This window comes from Melopsittacus undulatus, chromosome 4 (assembly GCF_012275295.1).
Source record: "Melopsittacus undulatus isolate bMelUnd1 chromosome 4, bMelUnd1.mat.Z, whole genome shotgun sequence".
NCBI classification, from domain to species: Eukaryota; Metazoa; Chordata; class Aves; order Psittaciformes; family Psittaculidae; genus Melopsittacus; species Melopsittacus undulatus.
The window spans coordinates 29,208,028-29,224,560 of record NC_047530.1 but is presented as its reverse complement, the minus strand read 5'-3'; the positions used below and the strand labels follow the sequence as shown (position 1 = coordinate 29,224,560).

At 40.8% G+C, this 16,533-nt stretch overlaps 1 protein-coding gene across 3 annotated transcripts in view; it reads right to left on the bottom strand.

The window, feature by feature from the left end:
• The window catches only part of CCDC88C (coiled-coil domain containing 88C), a 104,347-nt gene that overhangs the window by 41,658 nt on the left and 46,156 nt on the right, over positions 1 to 16,533 (bottom strand). For all 3 annotated transcript variants that reach the window (XM_031049321.2, XM_031049322.2, XM_005149505.3), the window contains exons 5-10: positions 7,169 to 7,227; positions 5,436 to 5,519; positions 4,654 to 4,794; positions 3,828 to 4,012; positions 3,179 to 3,260; positions 2,575 to 2,733 (exon numbers count right to left, since the gene is read on the bottom strand). In XM_031049321.2, the coding sequence (XP_030905181.2) occupies positions 2,575 to 2,733; positions 3,179 to 3,260; positions 3,828 to 4,012; positions 4,654 to 4,794; positions 5,436 to 5,519; positions 7,169 to 7,227 (710 nt within the window). The remainder of the gene's footprint in view (positions 1 to 2,574; positions 2,734 to 3,178; positions 3,261 to 3,827; positions 4,013 to 4,653; positions 4,795 to 5,435; positions 5,520 to 7,168; positions 7,228 to 16,533) is intronic.

Genomic DNA, 16,533 nt, shown 5'->3' with positions numbered 1-16,533 from the left:
CACACTCCTTCTGCAGTGGCTCTTTAAACCTCTTACCACCACTGCTGCTGATTTTTACTATGTGTTTTCAGAAACTACTTGTAAGCTTGCTCACAATTCCTAAAGCTTGTCACAGTATCATACATGGAGCACATTCCTTATGTTTTGCTCAAACTACTGAATGTGCATATGAACTACAAGAGGGAAAAGATTTTTAAGAGCTCATTTAATAGCTTTCTGCATTGATGCATGAAGGTAAATCCGCTTTTTACTTCTTACTTACTGATCTGGCACCTCTTATTAACAATCCTGCCAAGACACTATGAGCCCTAAGGTACCATGTTACCATAGAAAAGTAGCTTACTATGTACTTTATGCACCTACATTTTCACTGCTGTGCCTCTATAAGACTTGTTCAGGGTTTAAGACTTGGAGCATAGGAAGCCAGCTGCAACCAGCAAATGCTATGAGATGAATCAGCACTGTACTATCTAGTAGTAAAAATTTCTACCATGTTACATTGCTGCACAAATCTTACAATTTGGAATTGTAAGCCAAACAATAGGAGGAATCTGAGCAGACATGGAAGCGATTCCAGCCATCAAGACTTCTTCTGGATGGGTGGGGAACTTGAGACAGGTAAGACAGAAAACTGAGGTACCACAAAAAGTTGGGTACTGCTACTCCAAGACCATAAAGAATATAGAATAGCACACCATGTGGAATCCTCTGCATGTAACAGCATGAGACCAGTCGAGTTGGCCTGATGTTGCCTTTGCAATACTGGCGGTCCATGACTGTGCCAAAACTCAGTCAATGATGGAAGAGGGAGGGGTGAGAATGTGAAACTCTCTGGCTATTCTAGACCACAGAGCAGCCTGCAAACAGCTGTGTAACCCTGCTGCGTATTGGAAGAGCTCACCCCTGCAGCACCACCAATGTTTGCTACAGGCCACATTGTGGCCCACAACTAGAGTAGTACCATAGGGAAGAGAAATACTCTTTGTCCCACTACTGTATTTCAGGGAGGTATCCTTGCAGAGCCAACACTTATCTTTGATGCTCAATACATTCACCAAAAAGTTAGAGAGTTGAAGAAGGAGTGAGGAAAATTGGAACAAATTTGAAATTGAAGTGTAGGTCTCTTTCCTGAGTGGTATGTTAAGCAAGATAAGCATGCAGACAGCACAGCAGGAAACTGCTGGCTCTAGGACAAGCAAGGAGGCCGAGAACTCAAAACCAGAAACAGGTACTCCCTTGATCTCAGATGAAAACAAGACTAAAGAACTCCTCTCCCAGCTCTGGCTAAATTATCTGAGCAGAGGTAGAAGCTAACTGACTCCAGCGCACAATAAAAAGGTAAATGCCAGGATACCATGGTGATAGCTAGTGTGCCAGGTTAACGCACGACTGATTTGTCAGCTTGAGGGAGAAAAGCAGAGCTTCATACTTCCTAATGTAAACTAGGAATTACTGAGAGGGAAGACAAGCTTTTGTAGTCTATCACTACATTTAATAACCATGCATTTTAGTGAACCTATTCAGAAGCAACAGCAGCTAGCTGGCCCCTTAGGTTATGGATGGGGGAATTGTTTACAAAGAGTTTATAGAGCAGAAATAAGGTTTGTGTTTTGGGCCAGAGGCCTGGCAGATGAGAGTTACAACATCATTCTTATACCTCAGACCTGGGATTTTATTTAATTATAGTGAGACTGCCAATTATTGAACCTCCATATGTTCACCAAGTCTGGATATTTATTTGACTTTGGCTGAAGTGTATGTATATTACTGAGAATTCAGGTGAGGATGGCTCAAAGAACTCAAAGGATGGAAAAATAACAGCAATCTGGCGTAAATTTAAGGTCAGCCATACAGTAATCAATGACTTGGTCTAGATGATCTGCAAGGTCCTTTCCAGTGTAAGTTAATTAATTAATTCCAGGATGGGCATAGGTGCAGGTGACTAAGCTGAGTAACTGGCACTATTACTGAATCAAAACTATACATTGCTCATTGATATACCCTACACTCAGGGCACTATGGAAGATCCAGATTTTCTCTCCTTCATACTACAAGCAACAGTTGCAAGAAAGGGGTGTCAAGAATGTCACCTAGGTCATGCTTAAAAACATCCAGGCATTTTAACAACAGTTGCATCTGCTATGAATCCCTAAGGAAAAATACCAACACATTCATTTAGCTAGTTTATATATTAAATTTAAAATGTTGGTCAAAGGAACAAATCTGGAAGACAGGGTTTTTATCTAAGAGCAAATTTTCAAGGCTAGACTAAAGGTCTGGATTCTCTAGAAGCAGCACCTAGAAAGGTATGTCTTGTTTAGCCACATAATGCTGAAACACAGTGTTTATTAAAACTAATGGGTATTTATTTTCTGTGTGCACCAAGTCTTTCTTGCCACTAAAAGAAGTTGCAATGTTGCTAAGTCAATAACTATGGTATATGTTAGGAAATTTCTACTTGCTCTGATGTTCTGCTACAGTCAGCTCAATGACAAATGACACATTGACTGGTAACACAACAAAAGCCAAACACTAAGGATTACTCAGCAAGTATTTGCCCCCATTTTCACTTGCCTCCATGCGAGCTTTGTAAAAATCCACATCATGAAGTTTCTCTTTGCACCGAACAAGTTCCATCTCAAGTCTCTCCACACGGTTTGCCCTTTCTCTCAGAGAGTCAAGCTCATCTCTGTATGCTCGGGCAGAGCGAGCATCTGAGGCCAGGTGGATATTCTACAAGGAGTGAGGAGTAAGTAGGAAGAAAAATCTTGGTTAATACTTTAATGCATGTTCTTTAAAGTTTATTTCTATTTATTTAGTATTTTAAGTGTATGCAAACAGCATTCTCCTGATTCAGGAGTAAGAGAATTGTACTAGCTAGTAAAAATTCTCTACAAGACACAGACATTCTTCAGACTATTGGGACTCTGACATTTCTAATGCCTAATGCTGCATAAGCTTCAGGCATTACTAAATTATTTTCAAGCTTAACAAAAGAGACTGCTCTCAACAGGTATGTGGAAAGTGTAGCATTGCTATGCCATAGCCATAATCATCAAACAGCTTGCTAGAGTAACTTCATTAAAAAACAGGCATAGTAATATTTTTAGCCTCAACACAGGAAAAGACTTCTTTTTTAAACAGGGAAGACTGCCACAGTAAAATGAGCCCATCTTACCTCCTGTTTTATTTTTTGCAGCTCTAGTGCGAGCTGCTCAATTTCATGTTTTGAATCCACAAGCTGCTCAGACTTCTCTTCTCTGAAAATGATTAGAAAAATCTTAGTAAGAATTCCCCCCCTCCACAAAACAATATTGACTATATGGACACTCCTGGGAATCTGGAACAGAAGACAGAAATCTCTTATATTCTGAACATAGAGTCTCTTTGCCATGACAGCTTCATGAAAGCAAGGAATTTTTTCTCATGATATAGATCTGAGTTTACAATTAATTTTTTAGTGAGTACCTCTGTTTAAATCTCATTGGTGCTACTGCTGCCATAGCCAGCTTCACTGGCTTCTGGACTTCCCACTGATAATTAAAAAGTGCAGCCAGTTGTTGGCATTTTGAAGAGGGAAAGAGAGAGATTAGACACAAAAAGAAAAACAAAGTAGCCATCACTCTGTGTTTAAAGAACAATTAAGAAAGAAGAAAGATGGAACACCCATACTAGCTTCCTACTGCTATGAATAAAAATTTGAAATTTGTGATTCTGAGAGCTCTCATGGAGACCAGTATACCAAAGCTGACAGGCACCTGTATTTTCATGATGCTCAAGACTTAATATACAAGTCTCTCTAGAAGCACAAATCACTGGTGACTCACAGCTCCTGCCGGATTCTTCTCAGTTTAGCCTTCGTGTCTGCCAGCTCAACTGCAAGGTGCTGCTTGTCTTCATTAGAAAGAGGGTTGGCTGGGTTTGGTGAAGAATCCGGACTCGGTACTTTCAATGGACTTGGTGGTTGCTGAGACTGCAGATAATCTCTCTCTTGAGTGAGATCTACAATGACCTAGACATACAGAGGAGCATGCAGTGTCAAGAGATAAACAGTATAATAATAAATAGTTTTTAAAGTATCTAAAAATTTTTTATAAATGTAGAAAATTATTAGCCTGGCAATATACAGCATTCAAGTGACAGCCAAGTGAAGGTTACAAAGAGGAAGAAAGGATCTCCACTATGTTCAGACCACTTAAAAAAAGTTTCTCTTTCCAACACTCAAAATCAGCAGCTGCTTGAAGAATTCATAAAAATCAATAGCAACTTAAGAGTTTTAACCAACACAATCACAGTCAAGAATATGACAGAAAACTAACAGGTTAAAGAAGGCAAGAAGCTTCCTCCAGAGATCTGAAGCGAAAGGAACTGGTGAATCAGCAACAGATAGGGCAACCTTCACATGGAAAAAAACCTAGAGAAGACATTGGAACCCATGATGGCAGTAGATATCAAAGGAGAGACAGGTAAGTAGTCACTCAAAAATGAATGACTGATCAATGAAACAGTCAAAAATCTTTCTACAGATTTTCAGAACTGTAGTAGAAAGGTACAGAAGAAATAGAAATCCAATGCACAAACAAGACAAGAGAAGGAATGGAGCCTGCATCTGCTGCTTCACATAAGCCTGATATGGGAAAGAAGCCATCATACTTCTGTGCATTCATCTCTCTCATCAATGAGCCTCTTAAGGTGGAAAACCATATTCCTGGAGAGAGACTCTAGTTCTTCTGGGGCCATATCTGGGAGCTCCAGCCACTGCAAGTCGAAGACATTCTCCTGGTTGTGAGTCACCTGGGAACAGAAACAAAGTCTTTGCACTGGCTGACTTGTAAATTTCTTTGCTTTATATGCTGCATCCCCCAGGTTCTTCTACTGATCTATAAAAAAAACCCCATACCATGTTTCACCAAAATCAGACTGCAAATAACAAAAACAACTACCTTAATTGTAACACTACGCACCCATTTCTGGTATTTAGATTTTTAATAATTAAGGCTGATTTTTAAATGTGATCAGATACATATTATGATCAACAGCATGTGTGGTTGCACATTATAAGTATGCAAACGTCTTGCTGCAAGCACTGAGGTGGTCACCACAGGGATTTGAAAGGACTGATCCCACAGTGTACAATTGGGCTGGTGTCTCAAGTTTTTTGGAAATATTACATGTGTATCCTTAAAACAATTACGTATCCTATAACTGGCAAGCAAGGCATTTACTACTGCAGATCTCAAAAAGATCACTGAGCCAAATAATGTTCCCAATGCCTTTAAGTTTAATTTTACAATCTGATTGCAGTAACTCATTCAATCTTTTTTTCATTAAGTCCAAGAATCTACTGTGAAATTCCAAGCATTAATATTTCATAACAAGTTACATCAAGGAAGGGAGAGATAAAAAGTCAGAACAGACAATACTGAGAGTCCCACCTCCTGAATGTGTGACACAATGGCAGCTTGGGTTTCAATATCCAGTTGTTTTATCCTTTCAATAAACTCTTCTTTTCTTTCACACTGTTGAAAGGAAACAACACGCCCTGAAACAGTGCTATATGTCCTAAAACTTACTGCACCTTTTTTTTATTCAACAAAAATAAATAAATAAATAAATGAATTCAAAACCTCCCTACGTTGCTAATGACTAAATTTTTAAGATCTATACTTTGTCACACCAGAAAGTATAATAACACTTCATTGCTCCATATGGAGCATGAATCAAATTATGCACTAAATTATTTAAACTTTTCACTGTCAGTACAATTAAGGCTAAGTTAAATGGCTGGGTTTGCTCTTTAAAAACAAGTTTAACATGCAGTGAGCTCAAAAGGTGGTGTAACTGTGGGAAGAAATCATCACAGCTTCATTAATGGAGTTCCACAAACATAAACCTACATTTACGTTGCATCATTTAACCTGTCTGCTTTGCTGTTTTCATTTCGCTTGGTTTTGGCAATGAAAAGAAATACATCACTTTAGATACAGTTCTAATCAATGCATAATATTGCTTGTTGGACCAAATCAACATGTGCTTTAGATAAGAAATGGGACTGAGAAACATTCTGGATAAAAATGATTGACATTTCAGATTAACAGATTTTATTAAATCTTTTACTTAAGGCAGACGTATGCTATCTGTACACCTGTGATTGTACACTAACATTATTCCCTTGTAACAACTGTGTATTGTGGAGAACTTAAGCATTGCTTAAAGTTTTTATTTAAACTCATTTAAAGTGCCCTTCTGGGGCCTGGTTCTGAGTCTCAACCATTCCTTCCATTGGGAAGAACTAGTTCTCATAAACAGGGACTGAGAATAAACAGCAGCTTGCTAAATCAGACCTTTATTTTTTGTGCTGCAATGCAAAAGGGAGATAGTTCAGAGCAGTCATATTTCAACAGCTTTACTCTGACATAATTGACTTGACATAGCTCAGCAGGATAAGTGTCCTAAGGCACGACAAAAAACACTAGACAGACCTACAAACATGGACAGTTATAAGCAAAGGCGAGCCAGCAACCATCTATTGTTTACCGCCACAGAGGTCTGGTGGGTAGAACACTGACTTCTTTATCTGGTAACTGTCACGCATTTCTGCGGAGTTTCCCATATACATCGCCTGTCTCTTTATTTTAACAAATGCTGCATAAAAATCCCCACATGAATATACAAAGTATCTATTCATTTCAGATTTTCTACACATAATATTCAATCAAAAGATTATGCAAATAAAGTCAGCATTCATTAAACAAATGTTTAGACTGTTAGCTCATCTGTTTATTTGGCACTAATATGTACTACACAATCCGTATTTTGAAACAGGAAGAAAATAAGCCAATGATTATCTTGATATCAAGACCCCTGTTCAAAGCTTATCTCTTCCCACTTTGTTATCAAAGTGGACTACTTAGTTGCAAGAGTACATATCCTGTGTGGCTGATAAAGCACTGGCAACAAATTGAGGCTACTGCTGTCACAAAGCATGCTTCCTTTTCTTGCATCTTTCATTCACCTATTGTGTCTTCTCACATTTTCAGCTCACAGGCTCTCTTGAGCTGGAGATTTGTTCATACAGCACTGATTTTTGGCTAGATTTTCTCACTCCAGAAAAAATAAGTTTCAAAAAAAAAAAATCTAATTTTTCAAGCCTTTAATGAATGTTCACCTGTACAGCACATCCCAGAACCAACAACAGCAGCTTCTTAATTTCATCCATGCTTTTACCTAGAGAGGAAAAAAGGGAATCAGCATGTATGTACAACAAGTTCAGTACTTGCAAAATACTCCAAAATATCTGCCTGAAAAGAGAAGCAAGACCTTGAACAAGTGCCTAGACAATAAAATAAGTATGTGCTATTTACAGCATTACCATGTTTTCCACATAACAATTATTATGGATTAGGTTAAAATCCCAGATCCAGCAGGACTTCTTTTCCCCTCCATTTTATATCCTCACCTACATTTTCTGATCAAAATGTGGGGGAGAGGCGGGAAGGAACAAAAGAAAAATCCACAACCAGAAAAAAAACCCCAAAACTAAAACCAAACCAACTCTCAACAAACCAACTTTTACGTAGTTCAACACATACACAAGTACTTGTCTCTTGTTTTATGATCAATAAGAGTGCAAAAAAGCTAACCAAACCACAACTTCCTTCCACTCCAAGAAAAACCCCATGCTAAACCAAAATTAAACCACCCAAGGCAGAAGCAAAGGAGGGTTACTTTCAAGGAAACAACTTGTCCTAAACTCTGTAAAATAGTTGCCACTCAGACTTCCAAAAGCTGAATGCCATTCTGTGCACATAAATTCTCTTTAAGAGATGTTTTAGCAAATAAATTCTGCCTCTGTTCTGCATCAAAGCCTGTTCACACTTTGAAGCAGAAACCCCATGTGCTAAAAGGGATAAAAAAAAAATGAGTGATGTAGAAGACAGAATATGCAGCTAACCATATGCTCTGGGAGCCTCGCCGGGAGGAGACACACGCAGGTTGTTACTGCAGGGAGGCCTGTAGCGACCAACAGCCCTGCCGGCTGCCTCCAAAGGTTAGAAGAGAGAAAGTTGCACAAGGGTAACTGGTGCAGCTTTGAGCCAACTTGTTTCAATAAAATTAATGTGAGGATTGTTGGGCGGTAAAGAAACCCACGTATATCAAAGTTAGATAAAGCAACATAGAAGGCAAAGAGCTTTGATGAGGAAATAAAAAATCATCATGGAGTTAAGTCCAGGAAAAGCCTGTCCTCATCCACATTAGGAGAGAAGATTACACGAGAAACAGGCCATGCAGTTTTCTCTCGTCCCTATACATCTGCAGGGTTCCTGATTCAGAATGAGTAACTGTGGGATAAACACTTTCATTTTATACCCTGCTTTACTTGCATGTTCAATTGCTCCTATCACTAAACAGACAGATAATAATTTCTCTGAGTGCAACTGTGTTCCTCCACTAACCCCATGCCCTTGTAACACTATACTGGCAGAAGGTTAGAGGCATGTACAGGACCCAAGGCTAGGGAACTGGAGCTAAACTGACTCATGAGTTAAGCTGCTGCAGCCCCCCCAGTGCACAAAGGCACACTGACCTAAACTACTACAATTGTTACTTACATCCTCTGAAATTTGCAAGTGAGCACAGCCATGCGCAGGCAGCTTCAGAAATAACTCGTTTTCCTATTTCCTGATTTTAGAGCACACAGTGGCCCTAAACCAGTCTTTAAATGTACCCTACTTGTTCAATAATTTTTCAGCGACATTTCAGAATGTTGATATTTGAAATGTTTCATGACCGCCCTACAAAAGCTACCATTACATGTACAAATCCACACCAGCGTTCTCAACACTGAAGCCCCAACATTAAGATTTTGCAAGCAGAAATACTTCTCTTCTGCAGACAGACATATTTAAAACATGCTAGTTCACACTTTACCCTATAAGTACAATATTGTTAACTTCCCTGCAGAATATTTTTAACAACCATTCTTACTCTTTTGCCTTTATCTAGCAACACATATGGCTTGCTCTTCTCTGAAAATTACTATTTAAGAGATACATAACATTTCAGTCTGTAAGTCAAATAGTTCTGTGCAATTCTGAATAGCACAATGGTAGATTAGAGGTGTCACCAAAAAAAAAAAATCCCTTAGCAACAGCAACAAAAAAATCTGTTACTTCATGAACAGTTCATTTGAGGGCACTACTAACCCAAAGATCCAGGTTTGATCAGAAAACATTTTTACATGAAAACAAGTATTCATCAGAGTTTCAGCATCAGCTTCACTCTGCATCAACTTCAGAGAAGACACAGACCAGGCATTAAATGCAGAGTATGACATGAAAGCAAGTTGCTAAATTATGGAGGGCAAGCCCATAAGTGAACTTATGGAGTGCGTCTCTCATTCTCCCAAACTTAGGCGGGGCAGAACATCTCCAATGAGAGACTGAAGGAGTAGCCACCAGGTTGCTTGCTCTGGATCACATCAGACAACTGCCCTAACCCCTGCATGCTCCAATTGACCATAAATTCCAATCCAGGCACCATGGCATCACAGATGTCCTCAGGGTGAGCCTAGTGGCTTGGAATCACTCATTTTAGAAAACATCAGAGTTACTTTTCAACAGCGAGAGCATCTATACCATCTGAAAGACATGCAAGCTACTTAAGCCATTCAAACTACATTTTACCTCTCTGCACCAAAGGTGCTATTCTTTCCATGAGATAACAGATGGGCATCAGTGATGCTCATGACCCTGTGAGGTAAAACACCTTCAGCTATTACTGCAGACTAACTTAGCAAGGTCAGCCCTGGTCTGGGTTGGTCAACTCAGGGACTGACCTTACCTGGAAACATCAACTCTGAAACCTTGTCCCCACTTGGGCCCTCCCATGAGGAAGAGAAGTCAAGACACTCATGGCAAGCCCCTTTGGCAGGGAAAGCCAAGCCAGAGTTTATAGAAAGGACTGAGAAATGAAAAGACTCAATCATGAGCATTTGCTACCGTTTTAAACATAGCATTTGGCAGTCTGCTCTCCTCACTAGCAGCTTTCAAAGTAAACTTAGCTGTCAGGAGTTTTCCAAGATCTCTTTCTTAAAAAGTTATTTTCTGCTTGCTGACTTGCTATGGACATGTAATGAAAGTGAGATCATAGTGCCCACTAGAAAAGCTTTTAAGGTTAAAAGGTCTACCTAGCATATCTACTCTGCCAGCCACACAAATGCTTGAGAAGATCATGTGTGGTTGTTTTTTAAGAGAAATTCCTTGGGCTTTCATTCAGAAGTTGTTTCCCATGGGGTGGAGACAGTTTGTCAGCATCAAGGCACTCCAAGATAACTCATACTCAAGTTAGGTTTGAGTAACATTTTAAAGCCATGTAGGATAACATTATTTACAAGAGATATTTAGAAGAAATTGGGTATGTGTGGAAAAAAAAATCTCTATCAAACTGAACTGCTTTGAAGAAAGTTTTCAATTAAACCTCAGAATGAGCCAGGAAGAGATTAACTACCCCTCTTCCCCTTTCATCTCACACACAAGAGAGCTGAGAGTGGAGTGCCCAAGATTACTAAGTGTATCAGAAGCACATCCAGGGTTCACATGGCACAGCAGCTAGGTTCCACACTCAGGAGAGTATACTTATCCTGTAAATCATGTTGAGCAAAAAGAAGTGATCTTTATTCCTAACTTAGTTATGCCTCCTGAACAGTGAATGATCCTGTGATGTTTTTCAGAAGGCTTCATTTGCACTAAACCTCAATAAGTTGGTAAAGCTCACTGTGCACTGTATAAGCAGGAATGTGCAGGCTTCCCTGTGCTGGCTCATTGGGATGACACAAGCCCTTCCTAGATGGCTGGGAAGAAAGTTTGCTGCGTATACACAGGCTTATCAGCTGACCTTACCAAGACAGTGTCCTACAACCTGGAATGCAAATGCATAGGTCTGAGGCAGCACCTGGCAAACAGGTACCTACAAGCTGAAATGAATGGACAGGATTCAAACTAGCAGGTAAACAGAAAGGTGCTAATAAAAAAAAAACAAAACACAAAACAAACAAAAAAAAAAGCACAAACAAAAAAAGCACAAACCAATCCCCCCCAAAAAAAACCAACAAAAAACCACCATACCCAAAACCACCATCAAAACCCCAAAGCACCAAGAACACCCCAAAATCTCTTTTCTTTTACACCTATTTCTCCCTGCAAGGGAGCCATCAACCTGGGGGATTTCCAGAAAGACCATCTGCTCCCAGCCTTGAGAGGGGACCACTGTTTTTTCTGGAAAACAAAGGGAGGGAAAGCCCGAGCACCACCTGTGCATCCTTGGAGCCTCTCTGTACCAAAGCCAGGAGACTACTCTGCTCTCACAGGATACAGAGGGTGGGAAACAGATGGCAGGACCCAGGGAAAAGGCAGGCATTGGGATTAGCAGACACAGCAACAAAACAAGAAGGACCAATGTAAATAAAAAAAAAAAAGGAAAGCGTGCTAGGAAAGATGTCAGAGAAAACAGGAACGAGAGTGCCCAAGCATTCGAAATCTTGAGCTTGTGCTGCTTCTTTCTGCACATTTCAACTTTGACATTCCTCCAGTGGAGGAGAGCAGAGTACCACTGCATGTAGTGCTACATATGCAGTGGTGATAGATGTGTGGAGAAGGTGGGAAGTAGTAAAACACACAGGTGCCAGTTTTCCCAACTATAGCAACATGCTGAGTGAGAAAAGCTTGATTGCTAGATTTACGCTATTGAGCCAGTGTTTTGTTATTAACTTCATCTTTTATGAACCTTTGTGCCTCTGGAGAATCGTGAAACAAAATGAGGAAGGAAACCAGACATGAAAAAATACCCCAGTGAGAGTAGACATCTTTTATGATTTTAATGAAGACAGTTTCTATAGACACTTTTTAGCAGGGACTTTGGGCTCTCTCATTCACAAACTTCATGTGCAATTTGAAAAGAAGTTTTCTGAAGAGACAGGAATGAGCCTACTTCAGGCAAATAAAACCTCATTTCCATTCTTGGTCTGAAAAAAAAAAGTTAAAATCCCACCCACATCCTAATTAATTATGACTGTTTCAAAGGATTAATTGCCATCACTTTCCAAGTACACTCACTAGCTGTGTTAAATTAAGCATGTCTAGAAACTAAGAAATTAGTAAAAGCCTTTAAAGAGAGATGCAGGACTAGTACCCTATACTGATATTCCTTGTGCATAAGGAATGCAAAACCCAGAGATAATTATAGAAATTGATTACAGTGATGTATACAGATGATAAATTGATGATTCTCATATTGATCACTGGGGGATTTGTGGTGCAGTAATTAACTGAAAAAGCTGTTCAGCAAGAAAAATCATGGAGGAGCACAAAAGCAGAGGAAATTTAATGGTAGTAGCTCTCCACCATACAGAAAAGGGAGTAAATCCTGTAACATCAGCTGCATCTTTCTGCAAGTCAGATTCCTGGGAAAACTTTCTAAATCCTGTAATTAAACTTTCAAGTTTCTTTTCAGCTCCCTATATTCTAGAAACCAGTCAAAGTCTTCATCTCCTTACAAATATTTTTGCAAGTCTTATGCCCATGGCCACAGAACTAAAGTAGGCAAAATTCCCACAACCTGCATCAAAATGACTGGACATGAAAACAAGTAAAGCTCCTAAACCCAGCAGACATGTTCCTTCTTGATGCAAAAGCCAAATTGCTACTGTATTTTTAGTGGTGGCCACTCTGTTTTGCCAATAGTCTCACAATCAAAGCAGAAATGCAGAAGCCCTCAATAGTCCCAACTGCTGAATGCCAAATGGGACCTAAAAAACAAGAACAGCATCCTCAGCTTCAGAGCTGTTCTGGTTATAATTTAACACATGTAACACCACTTTTGGCTGTGTTTTAGAAGGAAAAAGTAAAATTTGCAGATAGCACTGGTGAACACAGCTCAAAAAACATGCATGGCAACACATCACGTGGGCTTGTTTAAAGGAGTTAAGCTGTTACACTGTGAATCATATTGAATGTTCTAACAGCTCTCTGCTCTTGGACCTATGGAGTCAATACAGCCATTAGGAACCTTCCCAGCTCAAACAGTACAGAGCAACATTGTATTTGTTCCAGGAATGTGACTGTGGGATCATTTTTTCTTCCTTTGCTCAAAAGAGACAACTTACAGGACAGGGACGGCAAAACTGGAATTTTACTACTGCCTCTCTCACCCATCCCAGCCCCACAGACCACCTGTGCCTTGGTCTCCAGCTTCTAGTGCTCCCCACATTGCCCAGCACTGCCTTTGCAGATGCCCCCTCCAGGACTCTTCCTTCCCTCTCAGTCTGGAGCACTGTCTCTGGACTGGATCACTGACACAGAGAAAGTGGTTTCTCCTCTACCATTCCTGCTGCTTTTAAACACTTCCCTCAAATAAGGGTCTCCCATAATTTTTTTCTCACCCCCCTGTTGTCATCCCCTGCCTTCTCCCTCTCCCATCACCTTTTCCTGGGGACTCTCTGTATTTATGCCAGAAGCACCACTTTCCATGCTGAGGACTGCTTTGTCCTCACGTCTCTCTATTCAATCTGCAGCCCTCCTTTAGCTCTCTGAGTAGGGAGATCTGTTTCACTTGTTTTTCCCTTCCTCTCACTCCCCTCTGACACATTCAGTAACAAGGACATCAACCTGATAGTCACCCAGTCATTGCTCACCCACATTGCTCATCAGAGCCTACTTCATTCAGCTTTTTATACTGGTTTTACTAAATTCTCAGCTTTCTCCTCCCTGTTCCCTTTCCAAGCCTCCTGTCAACCCTCAGCTAGGTTCCCCTTCCTGAAAGAAGTTCTAGTTCTCCACTTCTCTAACCATTTTTCAGCATATCTTACCAGTGATCATCTGCCTAAAGCTGAGACTAAGATGAGCTTCTCTTGAAATCCTATCCCTCAGACACTTTACTCCTTGAATACATTCTTTGGAGCAAGCACATCAAGTCTTTCTTTGTTCACCACTCTCCTCTGTAGTCTCTAAGCTGGGACTGGTTGTGCAAAATTTTCTGGTTGTGATTAAAGGAGCTGGAAGACGGGAACACACAGATGACCAATATCCTTCCTACGAGACACATCTTCAAAGAAATAAAGGTCTATAGTGCTGACAAAAACCAGCAAGCCAATGATGGGAAATTATAGCTAAATACAGGACAGCTTTCAAGTGTGCAGCTTCCCCAGGAACCAACACTGTGTTTACTCCATTATGAGTCTCCTGCCAAATGTCGCTCAGGAATGGCCATGACAAGAAACCAGCCAGCATTTTCCATTGATACTTAGCCAGCAGAGATACTGCCTTGTTGGCCCAAACATCTCTATTGAATAGCATTCTTGATGCTAGCAGTCCAGGCTCTGCCCAGTGCCTGTACAACTGTGAAAAGCAACGGCTCTTGCATTTCCATTTCCTTCTTTACCCATAACAGTAGCCTGTACATGAGAATTGAGACCAGCACTGCAGACTTTAATCTGCTTGCTGAACACGTGGGTGCCTTACTCACAGCTTGATTTTACTGCAAAAGTGCCAAAACTCTGAGTTTCACTGATCCAACATCTCCAAGTTAATACTACTGCTGCTAAGAACAGCAAGATAAAAATCTGTCAAGGTTTCTGCCATTTGTTTGCTCTAGAGGGGCTGATTACTGTGTCATTCCCCATCACTGCTGACAAGGTTCATCCACTTTTCCTTTTTTGGTAAAAACAGTGTCCTTGATACTAGCACAGGGCTAAAGCAGAGACAGAATGGGCATTAAAAAATAATTAAAAAGAAAAGCCACAGCAATAAAACCTTTCATTTCAGAAATGTAATTCTACAGAGAAGTCTACTTCATTTTCAGACTTAACAGGTTTCATTTTACCTCACCAAAAACACTGGACTCTGGACAGGAGCTCACTGGCTTCCAGGTCACTTTTGATGTAACACCTCATGTGGCAGATGTCCTTGCCTAAATAACATGGCCAGACAGATGTTTTTCTCCTTGTCCACTCTCTTCACTTCTTCCAGTGTATCACAGATGTGTTTTTTCACCCCACCGCACATATTTCACTTCCCACGCTTCCTTTGCAACAGTTCCTTCACACTTCAGGGCAATTCTACAAGACTCTTCCTATGTGTACATACTGCTGCAACTAAACTGATTATACAGGCATACAGGACAGAAAACCTGGAGGGCAAGCAATTTTCCTACTGCAGACTGTATCCTTGGTCACTTACAGCAAGAAGTGAAGAGACACGCTAAAGTCAGAGCAGCAACTGCTTCAAAGTCAAGAAACAACTCACTATTGCATGCTTGACATGCAAACACATTATCAGAAATTACATTTCTATGTACAGGTATGTAAATGTAAGTGGTGTATATTATGTATATTAAACTGAGACTCAGAAGTATTCAAATATTTGTAGCTTGGCTGCAAACAGGTAGTTTGTTTAAAAGCATGTTTGCAATTTGTCCTGTTTAGGAGATTGTTTGACAGAGTCCCTTGGATGGCAGTTCTGAAGAACTCCAGGAAGGCTAGACATTCTTCAAGAAGGAAATCTTAAATGTGCAGTATCAGGCCATCCCCATGTGCAGAAAGACAAGCCAGCAGGGAAGACCACTGGCCTGGCTGAATAGAGAGCTTCAGCTGGAACTCACAGGAAAAAAAAAAGGAGAATTTATCACCTTTGGAAGAAGGGGCAAGCAACTCCAGAGGACTCTACAAGGACATCATGAGCATTCTCCTCAAGAAACTGGCTGCTCATGGCTTGGACTGGTATACCCATTCACTAGGTAAAAACTGGCTGGATGGCCAGGCCCAAGGAGTGGTGGTGAATGGAGATACATCCAGTTGGTGGCTGGTCACAAGTGTTATTCCCCTGGGCCCTGTACTGGGGTCAGCTCTGTTTAATATCTTTATTAACAATCTGGAGAAGGGGATCGAGTGCACCCTCAGTCAGTTTGCAGACAACACCAACTTGGTGGGAGTGCTGATCTAACTGAGGACGGGAAGGCTTTACAGAAGGATCAGGACAGGCTGGATCAATGGGCTGAGGCCAACTGTATGAGATTCAACAAGGCAATGTGCCAGGCTCTCCAGCTGGGTCACAACAACCTCATGCAATGCTACAGGCTTGGGGAAGAGTGGCTGGAAAGCTGCTTGGTGGAAAAGGACCTAGGGATGCTGACTGATGCTCGCTGAACATGAACCAAAGTGTGCCCAGGCAGCCAAGAAGGACAATGGCATCCTGGTCTGTATCAGTAATAGTGTGGTCAGCTGGGCCAGGGAAGTGATTGTCACCCTGTACTGGTGAGGCTGCACCACAAATACTGTGCTTGGTTCTGGGCCCCTCACTGCAAGAGGGACATTGAGGTGCTGGAACAGGTCCAGAAAAGGTCAACAAAGCTGGTGAAGGGTCTGGAGCACAAGTCTTACGAGAAATGGCTGAGGGAACTGGGGTTGCTTAATCTGGAGTAAAGGAAGCTCAGGGGAGACCTTACCACTCTCTACAACTACCTGAAAGGAGGTTGTAACAA